The sequence below is a fragment of the Equus asinus genome, chromosome 1 (assembly GCF_041296235.1).
Source record: "Equus asinus isolate D_3611 breed Donkey chromosome 1, EquAss-T2T_v2, whole genome shotgun sequence".
In the NCBI taxonomy this organism is placed as follows: Eukaryota; Metazoa; Chordata; class Mammalia; order Perissodactyla; family Equidae; genus Equus; species Equus asinus.
In genome coordinates this window covers 202,726,244-202,748,347 of record NC_091790.1, presented here as the reverse complement: position 1 = coordinate 202,748,347, position 22,104 = coordinate 202,726,244, and the positions used below count along the sequence as shown (strand labels likewise).

Below are 22,104 nucleotides of genomic sequence, written 5' to 3'. Positions count from 1 at the left end.
CCGCCGGCCGCGGCGCATCTCTCCCTGCGCGGGGAGAGGCGCTTTGCCATTTGGTGCTGGTGGTGCTTCGGCGAGGGAAGGAGAGATGGGGGGACGGCAGGGGGGACTCCGGCTCCGGGCCGCCGGGCGGCCGCCCTCTGCCCGGACACGCACACGGCCTGCCCGGAGCACGGCCTGGGCTAGTCAGCCGCGCATAAGGGTCCAGTCCGGCCGGGAGGAAAGCCCCCGCCCGCTGGCATCGGGGCTTTCCCTGGGCCTCCTTGCCACCCGGCAGGAGCCGGCGGCGTGGCACTGCTGAGGGCCCTTCTGGGGCTGAGCTTAGGGGATCCTGGCCTTTGTGAGGTGGGAGTCCTGGCCGGGGCACCCACACTGGCGCCTCTGCTTTCTAGGCTGAAGGCTCCCTGGTGTCCTCACACCTGGGGTCGCCCCTGTAAAAGCAGCATGCAAACGTGTCTGCTGGCGGGTGCCTTGTGAATTGTGCCTTGCAAGTGGGATGTGGAGGTAGTCAAGGTGTGACTGTGTGTGCAAATCCATGTGGCTCCTTGTCCGTCTGGTGTTTGCATTGGTGTGTGCCTCGGGGGCATGTATGCGCCATGTATCTGTTGTCTGTGCACCATAAGAATGTCTCCCAGAGAGGGAGCTACAGGGGGAGGCCCTGGTCCTGGGGTGGCCTGGGAGCGGGTTATTGGTGGACATGAATGACTTAGGGGCTTCTCCTCGAGTACCGCCAGATCCCTTGGTCTAACCATCTCCTGCAGTCTCCTCCACCCCCAAGACCAGCCCCTCACCAATGCTGGTGTTCCCACTGTCCTTCATGCCCCTTCCTCAGACTTTTCAGCTGCCCAGTCTGGGATGCCCATCCACCTCCTCTGCTGTCTTCTTTCCCCAAAAGGCCTCTCCAAAGGTTGAGACCTCTGCGCTTTACACGAAGCCTAGAGGTGTCTACCCCTGCCCAGTCCCCTAGAACCTCCAAGGCCCGTGGGTTCACATGTTCATGCTAGAAGCACCCATGGCAGGTGGGGGTGTCCATGGTGACCCACAGTTTCAGGTAAGCGTCAGAGTATGAGCTCTGTTCACTGGCCCACTGGGCTTTGGGTGGTTGCAAGTGTTAGCAGACATCTGGTTAGGTCACGTCCCCGTGTCCAGGCATGAGGGGACAGTGGGACTTAAAGACTGGTCTCTGACTTGAGGGGGATGCAGCCTATTTGGGAAACCACATCTAATCCACACGAACCACAGGGCACCTCAGACACGAGTCAGTCAAGCGCTGATCCATGGTGCAGGACAGATGGCAAGGGCATTCGGAGAAGGGAAAGATCCACACATAGGAGTGGGACCAGGGAAGGCTTCCCTGGGGGAGGTGGGGCCAGAGCTGGGCTTTAAACAGTGAATGTGTTCTGGACAGGCAGAGGGATTCCAGGCAAAAGAGTAGCGGGAGCAGAGGCTTAGAAATGGGAATAAGTGAGGGGTTTTGGAGGTTAGCTTACAGACTAGAGAGATTACCTCCCCAGGTTACCAGCAGCTGCCATCATGGCCCATGGTAACTACTCACCCATCCCCACCCCAAAAGGGCCTGGTGTCTGTATGTGGGGGTCCTGGGGGAAGCCTAGGTAGAGATTTGGTAGGAATGGGATCTCTAGGTCCCCTGCTAAGCCAGCAGTAGAGGAGGGGCATCCGGGACCACAAACCCTCTCTGACCTTTCAGGGGATTGACACTGGGCACCTAAATGGACAGTGACAGCCAGATGCACAACCAGGGCCCGAGGAAATCAGGCTGCAGGCAAAAAACACTCCCTCGGTTCTTTGTCCTGACCTCTAAAGGCATTTTGAAGGGTTAAGGGTCAGGAACCCCCAGCATAATGCTGGGTCTTCAGGGTCTAACTTCAAATAAGTTTTCCAACACATTCTGCCAGGCATCGCCCCATCCTCACCTGGATTCTGACACTGCAGCCCCAGGAGGCCCATAAACCTGACCCACTGCTGTCCCAAAGCTGTGGGCTCATCCTCCAGGAGGAGAGGGGTGTGGCCTTTGAGGGCATGGGCGGGACCAGGGCTCCCAGCCTGGGGATCTCAGGATTTGCTCCTCCTGCTTCCTGTCCCTCCTGTACCCCAGGGACTGCCAGCTTCCTCCGCTTGGCCCCTCCTGGGACTCCCTCATAACCCCACCCCTACCTCTCCTTTCTTGGGGGTTTTGAGACTGGCCCTACCATACCCAGCGGGCCCAACTCCCCTGAGTCCCCTACCCCCACCCACACTCCATTCCAAAGCCATCAGGCCCTGCTTGCCTCACTCTCTCCACCCAGCCACCCAGGCACCCACCCCAGCTCCTTGCCTCCCCCACACTTCTCTTCCTGTTCTCATGAGCCCAGTCCACCTCCCTCTTTCTGAAATACTTCCCCTATTGCCCTCACTTTCTCACATGGAGACAAACAAAGACTCACATCCCCAGAAATAGACTCACACGGCGCTGGAAGACACAGGCCATGTCCTGCCACACACGCACCCGCACGCGCGCACACGCACTAAAGGCTCTCGTGGAGGGAGGCACACAGAGACGGCATTTGTCTGTGCACGCACATAAACATCCACACCCACCGCCACCGCGCCGTGCCCACACGAGGGTGCAGACACACACGGCGGGTGAGACAAGGGCGCACACATCCGTGGACGCAGGGGGACACCGCCTCCCTGGGCACACCCACCACTGCCGGCCTGGTGCAGGAGGAAGGCCTCCTCTGGGCTCAGGCTCCCCCCCGGATTCCTTCCAGCGAATGTTTCCCTACTTGGCCTGCCAGGTCTCTGGGGAAAGGGCCTCAGAAATGCAGCAGGAGCCACTTGGGGGGAAAGTTGGAACTCACTGTTCCCTGCCTGGCCCTGCTGGCGAATTCTCTAACTGAGAAACTATTCGTGGCGAGAGCCCGGGTGGCCGGCGAGCCCCCCGCCACCTCCCCTTGCGTCCCCTCCTCGCGCCGCCTCCCCGCGGCCCTCGGGCGGCCTCGGGCTGCAGTGGCGCTGCCCAGCGCCCAGGAGCCGGGCTTGCCGGCGTGCCTCGCTGCTTATCTGCGCTGTTTGGACAGCGAGGGTTGGAAAGGCAGGCTTTTCTGTCCCCGCCGAGTCAACAGGCAGACCCCGGGCCGCCGGACTATTTCTGTCTTATCAGTGCAGGAATGCGGCAGCCGCGGCGGCGGCGGCGGCGGCGGCGGGCGGGCGGCGGCGGCGGCGTGGGCCGTGGGCCGTCAGGGCAGCCCTGAAGGGGCCCCCTCCCCACTCCGCTCGAGTAGAAGTGTGAGAGAGCCCAGCAGGACTCAGAGGGGAGAGTTGGAGGAAAAAAAAAGGCAGAAAAGGGAAAGAAAGAGGAAGAGAGAGAGAGAGTGAGAGGAGCCGCTGAGCCCACCCCGATGGCCGCGGACGAAGTTGCCGGAGGGGCGCGCAAAGCCACGAAAAGCAAACTTTTTGAGTTTCTGGTCCATGGGGTGGTGAGTGGGGGAAAGTTAGCGGGGGAGGGTGAGGAGCTGGCTCGGGCTGAATGGAGGGATGATCGGGAGGGGCCGGGAGGGGGCTCCCGCTCTCCCACCCCTCTAGCGGGGGGCGCCACGGCCCGCGGCCCAGCTCCGCGACTGTGCTGGCGCCCTGGCACCCGAACACGTCGTCAGGCGGCCGGCCGGGGATGGGTGTCCGGGCGGGGAAGGGAGGCGTTTGCATGGGTTCTTGTCAGGGGCTGGGGGTGGGACTTGGGGGTTGTCCCCCTCAAGTGGGGGCATCCCCTCTGTACCAGACGTGTTGTCTTCCGTTCTTTTCCTTGTGGGCCCAGGTGTTACCCCTGTCCTGGGGGTGGGGGTGGGGGACATGGCATCCGATGGGCTGGGCTGTCTGTTCATCCATTGGGACAGTGTCTCTCTGATTGTGGCTCGGGAGCAAGGAGCAGGTGACCCTGGAGGCACTGGGCGGGAAGCTCTCTGTCTGAACAACCTCTGCCTCCTGGCAGGAGGGCTCTGGGGCTTTGCTGATGGCCTCTGCCATCAGGGTCAGAGAGAGGCTCTCTCTAGGGACAGACCCCAAGTTAAGGGGTCTGAGGATCCCCTTGGCAGACTTGGCCACCAGAAGCTGATGTCCTTAATGCCTCAAAGGTGTGAAGGAAGGGCTGGAGTCAGGGACGTTAGGCCTAGGGACCAAAGGGGCAGGGCAGCACGTCCTGCCACGAGCAGACTTGGAAGGCACGCAGGGAGCTGAGGAAGCACACGGCGACCTAAGCAGATGGGGGACTCAGGCTGAGGCAACAGGGGCCAGGTTGGGAGGGGTGTGGAGGGCAGTGCAATGGGAGAGGCAGGGGCTCTGGGACGTGGGATGGGTGCTGGGGTTGGAGGCGGGTATAGAGGAAGCAGTCAGGTTCACTGTGGCCAAATTTGGTTGTGACCCCAAGGAAAGCATGTTCTCAGTGAGGGAGCCCAGAGTCCCTAGAATCTTGGCCTTTCCTTGGTAGCTGGCACCGCTGTCTGGGGGCTCTGGAAGCCTCCCTCTCAGGGCCTCTTCTGCAGATCAGTGAGTCTTGCTGGCCTTGATAAGTGGGAGAGCAGCTGATAGGGGAAAGGGGCTTCTCTGAGGCAGCCTGTCCACCAGCCCTGGGGATCTCTGGGGTAACTTCCCAGGGGTGTCTGTGTCGGTCAGCTAAGTTTCTAGTCCTCAACTTGCTGCTTGGGGAAGTCTCTTTAAAAAGGCCCATCGAGGAAGGAGAGAGGCTATACATATGAATTTTTTATTTGGCCAACTTAGAGCTTTAGTTCTTGGGTGGCTGTGAGCCCCACTGCCCTACTCCCTGTGCCCCCTCTGAGCTGGTTGGGAGTGGCTGGGCCTGGGCTCCATTCTGGGCTGCCACCCTCGAGGTGTGAGTGACAAGGTCAGGTGGGGTGGGGGAGGCCGACACATGGAGAGGCAGGTTTCGCTATGGGAGAGATGGGCAGAGACAGCTGAGTGAGGGGACGGCGGGGGGGCAGGGGGTGGTTAGGGTTAGACATAGTGCCAGGCAGGAGGGAGAGTTGGCAGAAGGGTTTCACCAAGCTCAGGGGCAGGGCTCCTTCTGTGCCTGGGGGCAGCTGCACTCCTGAGGGTGAAGTGGGTAGTGTTTGAACGATAACAGGGGCACAGGGTCTGCATCCTTTGCTCCCTAATCTTCCTGCATTCCTTGTCCCGGTCCCCATCCCACCCACCTTCTACTTTACGGCCCCTCTGGTCCCCCAATCTCTCTTCTGGAATCTGGACAAGTAGAGTTTAAGAAGTCTGTGAAACACTTCACTCCATGAGTTTGCATCTCAGTGGCTGGGGAGTACACCTGCTTCATATCCCTCTCCATGGCCCCCTTTGAGCCCTGACTTGTGACTTCACTGGGGTGGGGGTGGGAAATAGAGGAGGTCTGTAGGATGGGACCATCTCTGGTGATCCAGCAGACAGGAAGGGAGAGATGGATGTAAGAGGAAATGCTGCTGCCTTTGACTGACCCAAACCCTCTGGGCAGCCCACCCTTGACCCACCTTTCCCCTGCCCTCCCAATCAGAGAATCCTGGAGGGGTCTGGCCTCAGGCCCCTCAGGTTACCTCCAGCCCTGCCTCCAGCCTTCACCTTCGGAGCAAATTATGGGGGTAGACTAAGTCAGCAAAGCCCCTAGCTGTGGAGACTTGGAATTAGGCAAAGGGGGTCGCAGTTGGGACTAAGGGGGCAAAAGCAGGGGCCCAGAGAGAAAACTGAGTTGAGATGGGGAGGGGTGAGTACAAGGCAGGACAGTCCAGGAAGTGGATGGAGAAGCAGAGGATGGGAAGGGGGCAGCAGGAGTCCGAACAAGGACCTCAGCCCCTAACCTAGATGAAGCCCCAGAGAGCAAAAAGCCCTGACCCCCTCAGGAAACGACCGCTCAGTGGCTGCCTTTGCCAGGAGGAGCCGCGTGACCTTGGCTAGGTCGCTTTTCTCCTTGAGCCACGGTTGCCTCATCTGTCAAGTGGGGATGGAAGGACCCATTCAGTCTGTCTTGCAGAGGAGCTTGTTAATGTGCACATCCTTTGAAAAGGTTGAAAAGGCGCCGTTAATATTCATTTTCGCGGTACCTTCCGCAGATCTGAGGCTGGCAATGCCCTGTGCAGTTGCCTGGCTTCAGTTAGCTTCCTGCAGCGAGACGCAAAGCCCCCTCCGCCAAAGCCGCGCGGTTCCGGCGCCCCTGCCCCTCCCACCCCTCGCTCACGCCGGCGGCATCAGGGTCACCGGCCAGGGGCTTGGGGTGGGGGAGACGCGGCTCACCGCGCCCGGAGCCGGGGCCCTGGTCTGACCCGCGGGCGCCTGTTTCTGCTTCACCCCCGCCCCCCCACCCAGCGCCCCGGGATGCCGTCTGGAGCCCGGATGCCCCACCAGGGGGCGCCCATGGGCCCCCCGGGCTCCCCGTACATGGGCAGCCCCGCCGTGCGACCCGGCCTGGCCCCCGCGGGCATGGAGCCCGCCCGCAAGCGAGCAGCGCCCCCGCCCGGCCAGAGCCAGGCCCAGAGCCAGGGCCAGCCGGTGCCCACCGCCCCCGCGCGGAGCCGCAGGTGAGTGGGGCCCAGCGCGGAGGGGGCGGACCGCAGGACCCGCAGGGACGGGGTGGGCGAGGACCGGGATTGGAAGGGGCAAGGAAGAATGATCAGCAGGGAAGGAGTCGTCCTGGGTGGGATGGGCTCTGGGGAGGTGGGCTGAGGGGGCACTGGTCTGGTTCCTTTGTGTGCCCACCGTAGGGACTGAAGCTGCGGCCGTCGCGCCCTTCTCCTGGTCACCTGCTGCGTTCGTCTACCCACCCCTTGTCCCCAGGTCCTGGGTGATGCTTCAGGCTTTGGGGTGGGGGCGGGGCTGGTAGTAGGACCGAAGGCAGAGCTTTAGGACTGTATTTCTCAAAGTGTGGTTGTCCGGTGCGCCTTCCTCAGAAACCCCTGGCTTGCCTGTTTAAAAGCCCCACTCCAGATCTAGATCCGAATCTCTGTCCAGGGGGGTGGAGCCTGGGAATTTCCCTTGTGGGTGGGTGGTCTCTGCCCAGTCATGTTCTCAGGTGATTCTTAGGCCCTCAAAGGTTGAAGAGCGGCCATAATATGTCCTCTGGACCAGGTCTGCCCCCAAGCTACCAGGATCCAGTCCATTTCCTTGTCTGAGCCAGCTGGTGGCACCCCCAAAGCCCAGGCTGCTGGCTGGCAAGAGAGATGCCCCTCTGGGTTTCAGTGTTTAGCCAAACACACATGCTTTCCTTTGCACACCAGATGGAGTCCTATAAAAGGCGTAATATGGATTTTACCTCATTATTAAATATTTTTTACACATCAAGGAAAATTCACCATTTATAGGAATCCCGCAAAAAATTCTTTTGCAAAGTGAATCATCCATTTATACAGTAAACAAGTCCCTGATTTATCTTATATAAATGGAGAGTTTCTTACAGATACTTGTTCAAAACAAATCAGACCTTTAATGAAAGCTGCTTGCCTAGCCTTAGGATAGATTTTTGGACAGGGACGGGGCAGTGGTTGAGAACACCACACGGGGGCAGTATGGAGCCATCTCAAGGCTGGGTTCTAATCTCAGTTTGCCAAGGATTTTCTGGGGTGCCTTTGGGAATAAGAAGCAGCTGGTGAGTCCAGAAGAGTCCAAGTCTCAGCTAGCCCAGGTCCAGCCTGCTGTCATGTCCCACAGGAGAAGATCCACACACACACCCCTTCTCTGGATCCCTGTGGGTGTGTCCCTGGGCCCTGTTGCCAGGTGGTCCAAGGGCATGAGCATCCCCTGCCCGTCAGCATCCCCTTCAAGCCCAGGGTGGCAGGGTGCAACCCTGACCAGCTTCACACCATTGCCTCCTGCTCCAGGGATGTGAGGGGGGTCAGCTCCCCTCCCTTTGAGCTCAGGCCACCTTGGACTGTGCATCCCTGCTTAGCAGAAAAGGAAAGTCCTCAGAATCTGTCCTCTGTCTCCTCTGTCTTCCCTTCTCCCCAGCTTTCCTCAAAGCCTTCTGCAGCTCCCCCACCCCCAGCACCTCCTAAGTCTAAATTTCTCTGGCCCTGAGGATGTGATGGGGTAGAAGGGAGCTCCCAGACTAGAGAAAGGACGGGGTCACCTCTGCTTCCTGTGAGAGGACAGAGCAATGCCATGCACCACCCCACGTAGCCCCTTGGGCAGGCAGATGACGGGCTGTGGGAACCCCAGCCAGGCGGGCGGAGATGTCGGGATAATTTAGCAGGTGGCCTCGTTACTCCCAGATCTGTCGCCATGGTAACCTGGTTTTTTCTTTAAAAAATGTACAGTGCCAAGAGGAGGAAGATGGCTGACAAAATCCTCCCTCAAAGGGTGAGTGCCTTTCACAGCAGCCCCAGCCCACCCCCACCCTTTGCTGCTCCGCCCTCCTCTCCCCCCCACCCCAGCACCCAGTGTCCCCTCCCTTCCTCCCTCAAGAGCAGGGCTTCAGCTTCATGGTCACTTTCACTTTTTGTTTAAAAAGCTAATTAAGAAGTGAGGTTCCCCAGGCCAGAGGGAGGGGGTGGGGCGGAGGGAAGGAGTCAAGTCATAAGGGGCAGGATCTTGGGCCTGGGGTGCAGTGGACTGAATTCCAGCCGTCTGAAGACATAAAGGTGTGGGACAAAGAGGGGACAAGAGCTAGGGGACCAGAGGCTGGCAAGGAGAGTGAAGGGAACAGAAGCTGGCCAGAAGGCCTGGGCATCACAACAGGACCCAGGCCAAGCTGGGTACGAGGGTAGCACCATTGAGACATGAATTGGAGCAACTGGGTGAGGTGCTAGGGTAGAGACAAGCAACGACATCCCTGAACTGTCTCAGGGACCCCAGGGTCCTAGCCACTTTGCAGACATCTAAGGGAAGCCCAGAGGCCGTGTGACAAGGGAAAGGACAAGATAAAGAGGTGAAGTCCTAGTGCTTGCTGGGCTCCACGGTTGTTACAGCCTCCCCTAGTGGTGAAATGCTTGGGGCCCCCTAGAGGGAGAAAGTTTTTATCCCTACGCATGGAGGCTGCTCCTGCGGGATAGAGAGTCCTGGGGGGAGGTCCCATTTGCACTCTTACAGTCCCAGAATCTCCATGCTCATTGTACCCTGGGACCTCATGACATGCTCACATTCCACCTAAAAGATTGGCTAAGGGGCTGGCCCGGTGGCGCAGCGGTTAAGTTCGCACATTCTGCTTCTGGGCAGCCTGGGGTTCGCCGGTTCGGATCCTGGGTGGGGACATGGCACTGCTTGGCAAAAGCTATGCTGTGGTAGGCATCCCACGTATAAAGTAGAGGAGGATAGGTATGGATGTTAGCTCAGGGCCAGTCTTCCTCAGCAAAAAGAGGAGGCTTGGCAGTAGTTAGCTCAGGGCTAGTCTTCCTCAAAAAAAAAAAAAAAAAGATTGGCTAAGACCCTGGTTCCCTACCTTGCTCCTCCTCTTCTAGATCCGGGAGCTGGTCCCTGAGTCCCAGGCTTACATGGACCTCCTAGCATTTGAGAGGAAACTGGATCAAACCATCATGCGGAAGCGGGTGGACATCCAGGAGGCTCTGAAGAGGCCAATGAAGGTGCTTTGGGGGCAGGAAGAGGGCTCTAAGTCCTGTTCCCAGAATGGAGAAGTGGGGTTGCCCAGGGTGGGAGCACAGTGTTCGCTCTGTACTACACTCTTTATTTCTACAGCAAAAGCGGAAGCTGCGTCTTTATATCTCCAATACTTTTAACCCTGCGAAGCCTGATGCTGAGGATTCTGATGGCAGCATAGCCTCCTGGGAGCTGCGGGTGGAGGGGAAGCTCCTGGATGACGTACGTCCTGGCCCAGGTCTCTCCAAGTGTCCTGGGGTGGGTATGGGGCTGAGCTGAGGACAGAACTAGATGTTTGCACTAAGGATTAGGGAGTCAGCCCTGGCGAGGGGTGGTGGGTGGCCTAGAAAGACATTTTGGGTGCGGAGGTCTGCTTCTAACCGTGCTGTCCTACCCAACCAGCCCCACCCACTCCCAATTCATTCTGCCCCCATGGTCCCTGTTCTGCCCCCACGGTCCCTGTTCCTCTCCCACAGCCGAGCAAGCAGAAGCGGAAGTTCTCTTCCTTCTTTAAGAGTTTGGTCATTGAGCTGGACAAAGACCTTTATGGCCCTGACAACCACCTAGTTGAGGTAAGACCCAGACCCCTTCTGCCCCTGAGTTGCCACTCTTCCATAGACCACAGTCCCTGAAGAATCTACACCACAGTCCCGTCGGCTACACAGATGTGGATCAGGGCCACCCTAGAGCCCCAGGCCCCACCAACCCAGATGGGCCTGTGAGTGACCTAGCTCTTCTCCCCTGGACAGTGGCACCGGACGCCCACAACCCAGGAGACAGATGGGTTCCAGGTGAAGAGGCCGGGGGACCTGAGTGTGCGCTGCACACTGCTCCTCATGCTGGACTACCAGGTCTGTGCCAGCCCCCTACCCTACAGACACCACACGAGGACCTGGACTCCCCCAACACTTTCTCTTAGGGTGGGCCTAGGCCTCAGAGGTGTACATCCTGAGACCCCATTCTCCTCCCTACTTCCCTTCTCCAGATGCATGTTTCTGTGGAGCCCAATCACCAAGTCCTTCCTGGCCCCAGCCTGCCTGCCCTATGCTCTTTCCACCCTCTCTTTTATCTAATTTTCACGGTCACCTTTTCCTAGCCTCCCCAGTTCAAACTGGATCCCCGCCTGGCCCGGCTGCTGGGGTTGCACACACAGAGCCGCTCAGCCATCGTCCAGGCTCTGTGGCAGTACGTGAAGACCAACAGGCTGCAGGACTCGCATGACAAGGAATACATCAATGGGGACAAGTATTTCCAGCAGGTACCCTCCCCCCTGAATGCAGGGACGTGGGGAGCAGGCAGAATTACTAGTAGGGGAAGTACCTCTACTAAGGTAGCACCACTGCTCCCTTCTAGATTCCCGGGTATCAGAAATGGTACACAGTCATGGTCTCGAAGCCAGAGACCAGGGTCCTAGTCCAGGCCCTTCCATGGCACAGCTCTGTGCTGCAGCCCATCCATTTTAGCCACACCATGTTAGGAAGCTCTGGAACCCTATAAGGCCAGTAGCCCCAGGTTCTAGTACTGGGTCCAGACTCTGAGTAAGTTACTGAGCTATTTTTGTACCTTGTTTCTTTGCAATGGGGTAATAATACCTGTCCCATCTAACCCACTGGACAGTTGGGAAAATCACATTGCTATGAAAGTAACTTGATAAAATTCTACCAAAGTAGAGATTATTAATAATTTTTAAATAAACACAGTAGGTAACCTGAGAAGTAAAAATAAGTCGATGTTTAATGAGCACTCACCATGTGCCAGGCATTGTTCCAAGCACTTTATGTGTACCGATCCACTGAATTCTCACAACAACCCTGTGAGATAGGTACTGTTATTCTCCCCATCCTAGAGATGAAGAAACTAAGGCCTGCTTGCTCAAAGTGGTCTAGGAAGTGGTGGAAGCAGGATTTATACCTAGGCCAGCCGACCCAGGGCTGTGCTGTCAGCCACTGCACTGCCCAACTCCTTGTCAGCCCTCCACCACCCACAGCCTCTCCAGTCGCAGCCCCGTGAGCACTGAGGAATTAGCCTTGCTCCTGGCTTCTTGTAGCCTTTCCAGGATAGAAGAATCCAGAACTGTAGTTATGCTCTTTTCAAGCACAGAAGAGTGGTCTCTCTCCTACTTCAGATTTTTGATTGTCCTCGGCTGAAGTTTTCTGAGATTCCCCAGCGCCTCACAGCTCTGCTATTGCCCCCTGACCCAATTGTCATCAACCACGTCATCAGGTGAGGCCCCAGCTTGCTCCTCAGACCAGGGAATCACTGGGGTCCTGCCCTCCCTGCCCCTCCCTCTTCCTTCCACCCCCACGACCCCTCCCTCCCCCAGTGCATCTGCCCCCGGGGCCCTTGGCCTCTGCGAGGGCAGCATGGACACCAAGGGCTGGACTTCCCTGGCAGCGTGGACCCGTCGGACCAGAAGAAGACGGCATGCTATGACATTGATGTGGAGGTAGAGGAGCCACTGAAGGGGCAGATGAGCAGCTTCCTCCTTTCCACAGCCAACCAGCAGGAAATCAGCGCTCTGGACAGTAAGGTGGGGCCAGAGCCCAGAGCTGGAGTAGGACATTAACCCAAAAATGACAAAGTGCAGACAGAACAGATAAGAGCACGGGCCTATGGAGAGATGAAGGGGACAGGTGGCCCTTCCCTTGCTACTTGGAGCCCCGCCCATACCCCCCTTCCCTGGGACTGCAGAGGCATCAGGGACCTAAGGGATCACCCTTCAAAAGAACAGCAGCCAATCTCTCCCCCTACTTACCCCTCCTCCTTCCCCTCCTCTCCCACATCACCGGGGCCAGGTGAAAGTGTCTGTCTTTCTACCTGTAGATCCATGAGACGATTGAGTCCATAAACCAGCTCAAGATCCAGAGGGACTTCATGCTAAGCTTCTCCAGAGACCCCAAAGGCTACATCCAAGACCTGCTCCGCTCCCAGAGCCGGGACCTCAAGGTGAAAGGGACTCAGGGAGCACTGGATGGAAGAGAAGCATATGGGGAAGACAGTAAATATGTACACAGGGACTGGAGGGGTCCACGCTCAGGGCTGACCCAATTGCTCCCTCCCAGGTGATGACAGATGTGGCAGGCAACCCCGAGGAGGAGCGCCGGGCTGAGTTCTACCACCAGCCCTGGTCCCAGGAAGCTGTCAGCCGCTACTTCTACTGCAAGGTGTGGAGGGGCCCGTGCGCCTCAGGCCTCCCCCTCACTCTAAGAGAAACCTCCCTTCTCTGCCTGGCCAGTGGCCCTGGCCACTCCACCAGCCCCCGCACCACATGTAGCCCTCCCTGTTCCCAGATGCTCTTCCAGGCCAGGCCGGGTGGCGGGGTTGTCCTGTCACTCACCAGCAACACCATAACCCTGCTCCTGCTCTTATTTCTCTACAGATCCAGCAGCGCAGGCAGGAGCTGGAGCAGTCACTGGTTGTGCGCAACACCTAGGAGCCCCTGAGAATGAGCACCACTGTGGGCCTCTGGGCCCACACCCTGTCCCCCAGGGCTCTGCCATCACTCCTCTGACACCTTCCGGGTGAGGCAGGCGACTGGATTAAAGGTCATTCATCTGAGAGCAGCTGTGTGGTCACTGGCAACTGGGGAGGGAGGGAGGAGGAGGGGAAGGCAGTGGGTTCCTCCGGGAAAACTCCCACCCCCCTCCCTCAGATTCTTCTCCTCACTCCATTTTCCCTAGACCTAAAAACAGTTTGGCAGAAGACACTTTAATATTTTCTTATTTAAAAAATACAGCAACAAGCTCTCCATCTGTCCATCAATCTTGCCTTGCCTTTCCCAGGGCTAAGGCAGAAAAGGGAAATATGCAGAGGTGCATGGCCCCGGGTGTGCTAGGTGCTGTTGGCCTGCTCCTGTTCAAACAGAGCCATGGCGAGCTGGGCACGGCCCCCCAGCCCCTCCAGGTTGCTCAGGCGGCAGCGGTGGTAGAGTTCCTCACTGAGCCGAGGGCTGCAGTCACGCAGGGAGAACTTCTGCACCAGCCCTGGCTCCACGGCCCGGAAGAGGTGGAGCCCTGAGAACCGGAGGAAAACATCCATCACCTCCAGCCCCTCCAGGGCTTCCTCCTCTTCCTGGCCTGCCAGTTCGCCAGCCAGCCGGGCTCGGGCTGCCAGGTAGTCCGCATTGTAGAAGCAGCCCTCCGCAGAAGCCTGTCGGTCAAACCTGCCTCCCACAGAAGCCCCCCGGGAAGGGTCAGCACCAGGAGGGGACGGGGGATCAGGGCCAGCCCCGGGGGGCCCCGGGGGAGATCTCTGTGGTGCCAGGGCAGGGTTGAACTCCTGGAAATGGACTGGGAAGAAGGCCTGCCAGCCGGAGATGGCATTCATGCGGCAGCGGTTAAGGACTTCGGGCCCAGGCCTGGTCCACACGGTGGTGAGGAAGAAGAGTGTGTCCACGGGATGCTTCTTAGAGACCACGTCCATGAGCCTCACCTGGGAAGGGGCCTCTGCTCGTACAGCGAGCCAGGCCAGCCTCGTCCCAGGATATCGTCGCTCTAACTCAGCCGCTGCAGCCTTCACCCCAAGAAATGGGTCTGGGGCCCCTCGGCCACCTTCCCGCGGCCCATAAACCAGCAACAGGGTGAGCAATGCATGTTCTCGTGGTTCCAGAACACTGGCTGCAAAGGCCTCGAGGAAAGCAGGGGCTGCAGCAGCTTCAGCCACCAGGAGTGGCAGCACCAGCTGCACGCGGGTGGCCTCAGTGACATAGGGCATAGGCAAAATTTCCACCCGGCTCAGTGGCCGCAGCAGGCTGACCCTGCGGGCCAGGGCCCGCCGATGCCCACGCTGCGTCACAGCTTCCAGCAGCAGGTCCAGGGTGTACTCCATGCCCCGCGCTGGATCGAAGCGCCGGTAGCCATTGAGCAGCCGCTGCTTTTGGAAACGCAGGCGGGGCTGATAGCGCCGATTCAGCTGCTCCATAGCAGTCTCCACAGCATCACCCACATCCGCCCTGCTAGCCCCTTGCAGTGGGCACTTGGGAGCCCCATCTGCACAGGAGAAGGTATGCTGCTCTGTGAAGTAGTCCCAGCCCAGCACCTCAAAACGAGAGTGTGGTGTGAAAGGGGCCGGGAGCCCAACGGGCCAGCTCAGCCCTGCCTCCCCCTCGGGGGTCAGCACAGTCAGGTTCCGGATCTGCGCCTAGGGTGGGAGGGACACACAGTTAGAGCCCATCTAGGCAGTCAGGACCCTAGCCAGCTCCAGCGTCCTGGGTTCTGAGCTCTACCCTGACTCCATCAACACTTAGTGAGGTGCCCTTCAGCTAATCGTTTACTTCCCTGTACTTTACTTCCTTTGTCTGTAAAATGCAGAAGGCATCTGAATCATCCCACCTTACACAGTGGCCATGAGGAAGAGGAAGAGGAGGAGGAGGAGGTGGGAAATGTGCCTCTGTGGCACTGAGAGCATCCTGCAACACAAAGCTGGCAGCCTTGCTCTCCCGACCCAAGGCATTCACACCCTCTTTGTGATGGGCCTTTGTTTTCACCTGTATCCCACCTCGAGAGAATTCCACCTTCTACCTTTGGGGTTTTGAAGGCCTGTGCTAGAAGTCCAGGGACTTCTGAGGTTTTCGCCCCCTTGGTGGAGAGGTACTACTGGAGAGGAGCTAAAACTATCCTAAGCACCGTACTGAGCCCCAATCCTCACAGTTCACCTGCAAACCCTTTTAATTGCATCCAAGTTGTGCCAGGAAGTTATGATTGACCTGGACCCCCAAGAGTCCCTTCTCCCCAGAGTTGTTTTAAATTTAGGTAGAGTCAGCCTCTTTCTACGCCGCCCAGCTTCCCCTCTCACTCAGCTGCCCGCTCACTGGGAGCCTGGACACCTGCCACTCCCTCTACCTCCAGCCATGGTCCCCTGGCTCACCTGCAGTTGCTCTATTTCACTGTACGCCCTCTCCAGCTCCAGAGCACTGAAGCGTTTGTGGAGCCGGTACATGAGGGTTCCCTCGGAGACAGGGTGTACTGCAAAGGCACTCAGGAAAGCCGAGCTCCCCTCCTTCTCAGGGTCCCTATTTTTGGCCAGTTCAAATGAGCGATACTGCTGCCCCTAGAGAGACCAGTCAGACCAATCAATGCCACACATGGAGGGCTGCCTGTCCCAACTGCTCTTAGCCAAACTCAGCATTCACACCTAATACTGCTGCTGTCACAGAAGGGAGGAGGGAACGAGAGCTCATTGCAGTGTCCCCTTAACCTTGGCCTTACTCTCACCACTGGATTGTGGAAAAAAGAATATTAAGTAGGCAACTAAGGATGCCCTCTTCCCCTAAAGAACCCCACGGTCTCTCAAGAGAATGAAAGCCATGAGCCACCAAACACTCCCAGTACCCTGGTTTGAGAGAATGAACCCCCTCTGGGATCGTCCCCTCTTCTCCAATAAACAGGGCAGCTCTCTGGGCTAGAAAAGTGACTACCTTACTCCTCCAGAAGAGTGGACATCTCTAGGACATTCCCAGATCATTCACGACTGTGCATGTCAGGGGAGGGGGGGAGGGGGGGAGGGGGGGAGGGCAGGGCGCAGACGGGAGGCAGACTCAAGGTGAGTAGGGGCACCTTGCTGTCTTGCTCAGAGGGTCCCTAAAAAGATGCCAGTTCTGACAGAAGACTGCCAGAAGTGAGCAGGGGAGAGCCAGAGGGGCAGTCAGTGGCTGGGGCAGGCCGCTGACAGGGCGGTCAGGGGAAGGACAAAACGATGGCTCCAAGGTGGTGCTAGGAAGGAGCCAGCAGCATCCAGCCTGGAGACCACTCACGACTAACTTGTCAGGGACTGGGAGTGACTTGAAAGGGCTGTCACCTGGTGCTGTGAGACACAGCCAATGCCCAGAGAGTCGATGAGGCAGCGGCCAAGCCACTCGTCAGGACGAGCACTGAGAATATCTCCTCGGCAGCCATCCAGATGTGGCCGCAATCGAAGCAGGAGACTCCGTGACAACAGGTAGCCAAAGCCCCCGTGGCAGTACCGGGCCTGCTCGCCTGTGCCAATGAACTCCTCTGCCCGGCCCAAGTACAGGTCTTGGTTGATGCTGAGGTGGCCGGCAAGGGCTGCCAGGCGGGGGGCCTGCACATACGTGTCATCCTGCATGATGAAGAACCAGTCGTAGTCGGCCCCAAAGTGTGTGTGAAGATAGCGCAGGGTCTCTGACATGAGCCAGGCTGGCCGCTCGTCCCCATGAGATACCACCTGCATCCCTGCCGGAGTCCGGGCCCCTCGCTGCCCAGTGAAGTAGAGTAACCGAGGGAAGTGGTGGGCCACTGTGCGGTTCACAGCCACAGCAAGAGTAGACAGCGTGGCCCGGGAAGTCAGGACAGCCACCAGCAACCGCTCACGAGAGCCCAGCTCTGTCTGGATGTACCGAGTCCTGTGGAGAGACCAGTGTGCCAAGGTCAACTCCCTAACCTTTAGGAACCCAACTTGTCCAGCACATACATTGCCCTGGGAATAAGTGAGCTGGGGTTGAGAAAAGAGAAGGGAGAGACCTTCTCATCAATATTAATGAGCTACTAGAGTGAGCATCCACTGAGAAAGTGACACTGGAATTGATTTGGGGAGGGGTCTATTAAGGATAGATTAGATGGGTTAGATGCAATTCCTGCCCTGGATGTCAAGAACATCCAACACTAATTTAACACCATTGGATGAAAATTTTTCAGACCTGAGGAGGGAAAAGATAGGAAAAAAGTGTGATGAGTAATAAAGCAAAGAATTGCTCCAAGAAGCCTAACACAGCTTACCAGTGAAGGCAGAGGCAAGGACTTAGACGAGTCCTAAACTGGGGTCTGGGGGCCCCGTACACATAGCTCTCACCTGAGCACCTTCTTATAGGGCTTGTTTGGATCCCTGTAGTAGGGGACAATCCGGGGTTTGAAGTCTTCATCACTTTGGTCAAGCCGAGTTCTTGAGTCTGGATTCTGTGGCCCTCCTGGCTCCCCCACAGCCTCTACACAGGGATCTTCTCCCTCACCTTGGATCCAGGAAACCCGCAGGAGGCTCAGGCTACATCCCAGAGACAGCCCTAGGATGAGGGGCAGTGCTGGTCGCAGCAGAGCCAACAGGGAACTCAGTCGCATGATGGTACGCCCTGCCATGTGTGTGCCCCAGAGGGCACAGCCTCAAGGATCGATCAGTGGGTTGATGGGCACCAGGCCAGTAGTAGGCCTGCAGTTTTAACACGGAACCTGGTGTCAATGAGGTCGACAACAGAGCAAGGTGTGTTTGCTTCCAGGCCCAGCATCCCCAGGAAGCATCTGCCTGGTCTTTAGTAACCAAGGAGTCAGATCTAACCTTCAGTCCCAATGGTAACAGATATGAGAATCAATTTTACCCACTATTGCTATTGTGGTCTGTCTTCCAATAGAAAAGGGAGGAAATAAAACTCAATCCTGCCAAACCTAACCCAAAAAAGAAGGACTACACACATATGTAGACTGGATCTAAATCAAGAGACAGCAAGGACGGATAAAGAGGTTGGGACAAAGCACATGCTCCACCAAAACAACAGCCCCAACTCAGGGAGCGTGCCTCAGTAGGCCTTTCCCAAAGAGTGCCCAGCTCGGGCACGTTTCTGTGCCCTGGGCACTCTACTTTAATTTATTGAAGGGGCTGCTGACCAGCTGCTGAAGGTGGGCACAAGGAAAGGGGTCAGGGCCTCTTTCTACTCTACCCGCCAGTGTTGAGGAAACACACAGATAGAGTAAACCCTCCTCCCAGTCAAGAGCAGTCACGAGCCACTGGCATTGTGTGGGCACAGAAGGTCTGCCCACCCAAATGAGGTGGACAGATATGGTGACTCAGCACCGAGAGCCTCTCAGGGGAGCACAACGGCTGATGGAACCATTTTGCAGGGCATTTTTCTCCGAATCCCAGCTGCTGAGATGTTGGTGCTGCCCACCTTCTTCTGAGAAGAGACAGGAGGCAAATAACAGTAACTCCAGCAGTGTAAGAGCGACTCGGTGTCTGATTTTACCAGGGCCCTAAGTACCCAAACCGAACCAAACCACACCAAACCTAACCGAGAGGATGAGAAGCAGTTAGAGACAATGCAGGGATCCTGGGCAAGCAAACGGAGGCTCGGCTGGCGTGACGGCTGCCAGGCCTGGCGCCCCTGCTCTACCTCTCAGCGATCAGAGATCAATTCTGGTCCTAGAAAGAAGGCCCAAAGCGAGTTTTAGCCGTTAGTCTCAAAACAGAAATAAAACCGGCTGCGTCACGGAGCTGTCGAGGAGGGGCACGGGGACTCTGCTCGGTTTGTTCCGCGCAGGGAATGGAGGTCGCGGCTGGGAGAGGGCAAAGACCCCGTTCTCCGGTCTGTCGGCAGGGGCAAAAGCCCCGCTTGCGCGAGGCCCACCCGAGGCCCACGGGGGAGGCCCAGCAGCAAGGCCAGGAGCGGCGGCGGCCGGATAACGGACGGCCCGGGAGCTGGAGACGCGGCCAGCGCTGACCCGGGGAGTGGGGGCGATGGCGTGGGGTGGGACGTGCTCCTGTCCCCTGGAGCGGCGCCTCTGTCGCCCTTGCAGGGGGAAGGGCGGGGAAGGTGAAACAGACCCCAGTGCCCGGCCGAGGAGCCGGTTCCGCTGCTGCAGCCACTGCCACCTCACAGCCCAGCCTGCGCCTTCCTCTTCCGCTCGCTGTCAGTCTCCGTCTCTATGGTGACCGCATCCGGCCGCTCGCTCCGCCACCGCCCTCTCTATGGTCGCCCCGCCCCTTCTTGCATCACATACCGGCTGTGGGGCAACAAGTTCGGCAGGGCCAGTCTCCCGCCCCCACAAGAAACGCGTGCGTTCCACAAACGCTAACCCGAATGGACCCACACTCGACCCGAACGCGCCCCAGATCTTCAACCTGAACTCTGTGTGCTTTGGAAAAAATACCCTCCCCATCAATGAGCGTGCTTCCGCCTCCTACACGACTTCTCCCAAAGGGCCTCGAAACCCCCTCACCCACTCGGTTATTTCAGAAACGTTTGTTGTTTGCCTACTCAGTTCCAGGCCATCGTAATGATACTGAGTAAACAAGCAGTAGACCAGATGAGGCTGATCCCCGCCCTCAGGGAGCTGAGAGTTGAGGGAGACAGGTATTAAACACACACTTGTAACCACAGGAACAGAATGTCACCCCAAAATATGCCTCTTTGGATTAGGCATAAGAATTACTCTAGGCTGATTATTTTGAAGAAACAGCAGACACGGAAAAGCTCTGAAAACCCATAGAAGTTACCCATCTATAAGGAAAATTTACATTTATAAATCTCCATTTGTGTGCCTTCCTCTCTGAGCCAGGAAGGAGAGGACTAAATCCCTAGAAACTCTCAGCAGCAGAGAAGGGAATGACTTAAATCTACGTAACAACTTCACCCTTGTTTGCTGTGCTGACCTCATCTCAACAACAGAATGTTAAGACCATTTTTCAGGGGCGGGGAGCCAGCCAGGAGTGTGTGCAGAAGAGAAAATTTTGATCTGTCCATCGAAACTCATCCTGCTAGCGCTTCCACACACCAGCCTGCCCTCCTGATTCCTTACACCTTCCCGTCTTCCCCGAACCTGGGAGACAGATTTGAGGGCCCATCCTCCCGTCTCCTTGCCAATCAACTATGTAATAAACTTGCTTCCCTCATAGACCGGTGTGCACAGTATCTGCTTCTGTGTCCACAGGTGGAGAGAACCCTGCTGGGTAACACATTGACATACTAAAATATAAACTGAGGTAGAAATCACAAATGGTGATATAAGTACCATTGCAGAAAACTAGATCCAGTGGAAAAACAAGACAGGAAGAATTAATTTAGATTAGGAATTTGGGAATGCTGAGATCCAAAGGTTCAGTAAGTTACCCAAACAAAAAGTGGAGAGGAGTTTTCTGGACAAACAGCAGAGCCCAGAAGGCCTGGAAGGAGGAGAGATTGGCCTAAAGAACTAGGAAGGTGGGGCGGCTAAGCCTGGTGAGAGAGGAGAGAACAGCCCAAAGGGAGGCTCAAGGGCAGGCAGAGCCTTCCAACACCACAGCCCACAGCAGCTTTCCAACCAGGATGGCACTACTCTAGGAGGCAATTTGAAAGTCTACAGTGGCAACTGCGTTGTCAAATGGTTGAGGGGAGGAACCAAGAATGCTAGATGTCTTGCACATTGCAAGACAGGATCACACAAGAAAGAACTGTCTGTGGCCGGGCCGATGGCATAGCGGTTAAGTTCTGCACACAGCACCTCAGTGGCCTGGGTTCATGGGTTTGGATCCTGGGCATGGACCTATACCACTTGTTAGCCATGCTGTGGCAGTGACCTCTATATAAAGTGGAGAAAGACCGGCACAGTTGTTAGCTCAGGGCTAATTTTCCTCACAAAACAAAAGAAAGAAAAAAGAATTGTCTGTCCCACATGGCTTTCAAATATCCTATTGAACATTCATGTAAGTGAAAAAAGTAGTTATAATCATCTGATCCTTGAGCCTATTCTGTGTTGTTTTGTTTTTTGGGTTTTTTTGTGAGGAAATTGGCCCTGAGCTAATATCTGTGCCAATCTTCCTCCATGTTGTATGTGGGACACCACCACAACACAAGCTTGATGAGTGGTGCGTAGGTCCATGCCCAGGATCCAAACCTGTGAACCCTGGGCCGCCAAAGGGGAGTGCGCGAACTTAACCACTACACCACCAGGCCGGCCTCACCAACTCTGTGTTTTACATATAAAAATGAAGTAATCTTGCAGGGTTGTAATATGTGCTGAATTTTCAAGGAATGTAACCAACGTGTAAATGGAAGGAAGATTATACTTTGTTTTGTTCAAATATTCACTAAGAATTACTCACCATGTTGGAGAACTATATCACAGACAGCAATGTCACTCATGGTATTCTGTCTGCATTTGTATTGTCACATTCAAGGTGATCCCACATACAGGTACAAGCATTGGACTAATTATGTTTTCTAGCATGCTGAAATAACATTTTATTAAATTTTATTAAAAAGGATTTCCTGGGACTGGCCCAATGGCGTAGTGGTTAAGTTCACACATTCCGCTTTGGCGGCCTGGGGTTCACAGGTTCGGATCCTGGGCAGAGACCTGGCACCGCTCATCAAGCTACACTGTGGTGGCATCCCACATAAACTAGAGGAAGATTGGCACAGATGTTAGCTCGGGGCCAATCTTCCTCACAAAAAGAAAAAAAAAAGGATTTCCTTTTCTTTCCTCTGTTATGATTAAGACACTATAATTTTTTGAAATTTATGTGTGTAGTTAGGTTATATCTTCTATGAACTTTATTTCAAAATAGTAAAGGGGATGTAATAAAAAAGACATGTTTGCTATTAAAAGGGAACACTGGGGCTGATAGAGGTAAGACCCACGGTTCTAGGAAGTATATAAGATAGAACTCACCAGCACTGTTATCCTTCACTGTGTTTTGGTCTTATCCTCAGACTGCAATTCGATATTCCCTCAGCAACTGGCACATAATAGGTGGTAAATGAGTGACTTGTTAGAAGAGACTCTGGGAAGCAGAGCAGGGACACTCACGTTGAGGTTGGAAGATAAGGTCCAG

General features: G+C 56.4%; 2 protein-coding genes across 13 annotated transcripts in view; one reads left to right on the top strand and one right to left on the bottom strand.

Moving 5' to 3' along the window:
- The window catches only part of SMARCD3 (SWI/SNF related BAF chromatin remodeling complex subunit D3), a 33,827-nt gene extending 20,696 nt beyond the window's left edge, over window positions 1-13,131 (top strand). Inside the window, exons 1-13 of one of the 12 annotated variants that reach the window (XM_044765740.2) lie at window positions 3,239-3,476; window positions 6,355-6,566; window positions 8,298-8,340; window positions 9,438-9,560; window positions 9,673-9,795; window positions 10,050-10,145; window positions 10,323-10,424; window positions 10,670-10,831; window positions 11,699-11,796; window positions 11,968-12,103; window positions 12,397-12,519; window positions 12,636-12,737; window positions 12,953-13,131. In XM_044765740.2, coding sequence (XP_044621675.1) covers window positions 3,399-3,476; window positions 6,355-6,566; window positions 8,298-8,340; window positions 9,438-9,560; window positions 9,673-9,795; window positions 10,050-10,145; window positions 10,323-10,424; window positions 10,670-10,831; window positions 11,699-11,796; window positions 11,968-12,103; window positions 12,397-12,519; window positions 12,636-12,737; window positions 12,953-13,006 — 1,452 coding nt within the window. In that variant the 5' untranslated portion in view covers window positions 3,239-3,398 and the 3' untranslated portion in view covers window positions 13,007-13,131. Of the gene's footprint in view, window positions 1-3,238; window positions 3,477-6,354; window positions 6,567-8,297; window positions 8,341-9,437; window positions 9,561-9,672; window positions 9,832-9,975; window positions 10,146-10,322; window positions 10,425-10,669; window positions 10,832-11,620; window positions 11,797-11,967; window positions 12,104-12,396; window positions 12,520-12,635; window positions 12,738-12,952 lie in introns of those variants that run through there. The other 11 variants (XM_070516383.1, XM_070516394.1, XM_070516403.1 and 8 more) reach the window with 11 other exon arrangements.
- A 134-nt stretch (window positions 13,132-13,265) lies between these two features.
- Window positions 13,266-19,222, bottom strand: CHPF2 (chondroitin polymerizing factor 2). The gene is made up of 4 exons (XM_014828944.3): window positions 17,380-19,222; window positions 16,369-16,933; window positions 15,439-15,621; window positions 13,266-14,712 (listed from the first exon to the last, which is right to left on the bottom strand). Exons 1-4 carry the CDS (start codon window positions 17,658-17,660, stop codon window positions 13,405-13,407), a joined length of 2,337 nt encoding a protein of 778 aa, XP_014684430.1. The 5' UTR covers window positions 17,661-19,222; the 3' UTR covers window positions 13,266-13,404.
- Between the last annotated feature and the right edge of the window lie 2,882 nt (window positions 19,223-22,104).

What these genes read in the sequence shown, in the direction of transcription:
- CHPF2 (XM_014828944.3), bottom strand. Translation starts at nt 17,660, where the DNA reads ATGGCAGGGCGTACCATCATGCGACTGAGTTCCCTGTTGGCTCTGCTG. An exon ending in CCCTATAAGAAGGTGCTCAG is followed by an intron (nt 16,934 to 17,379) that starts GTGAGAGCTATG and finishes GTCTCTCCACAG; the next exon opens with GACTCGGTACATCCAGACAG. An exon ending in GTGAAATAGAGCAACTGCAG is followed by an intron (nt 14,713 to 15,438) that starts GTGAGCCAGGGG and finishes CTCCCACCCTAG; the next exon opens with GCGCAGATCCGGAACCTGAC.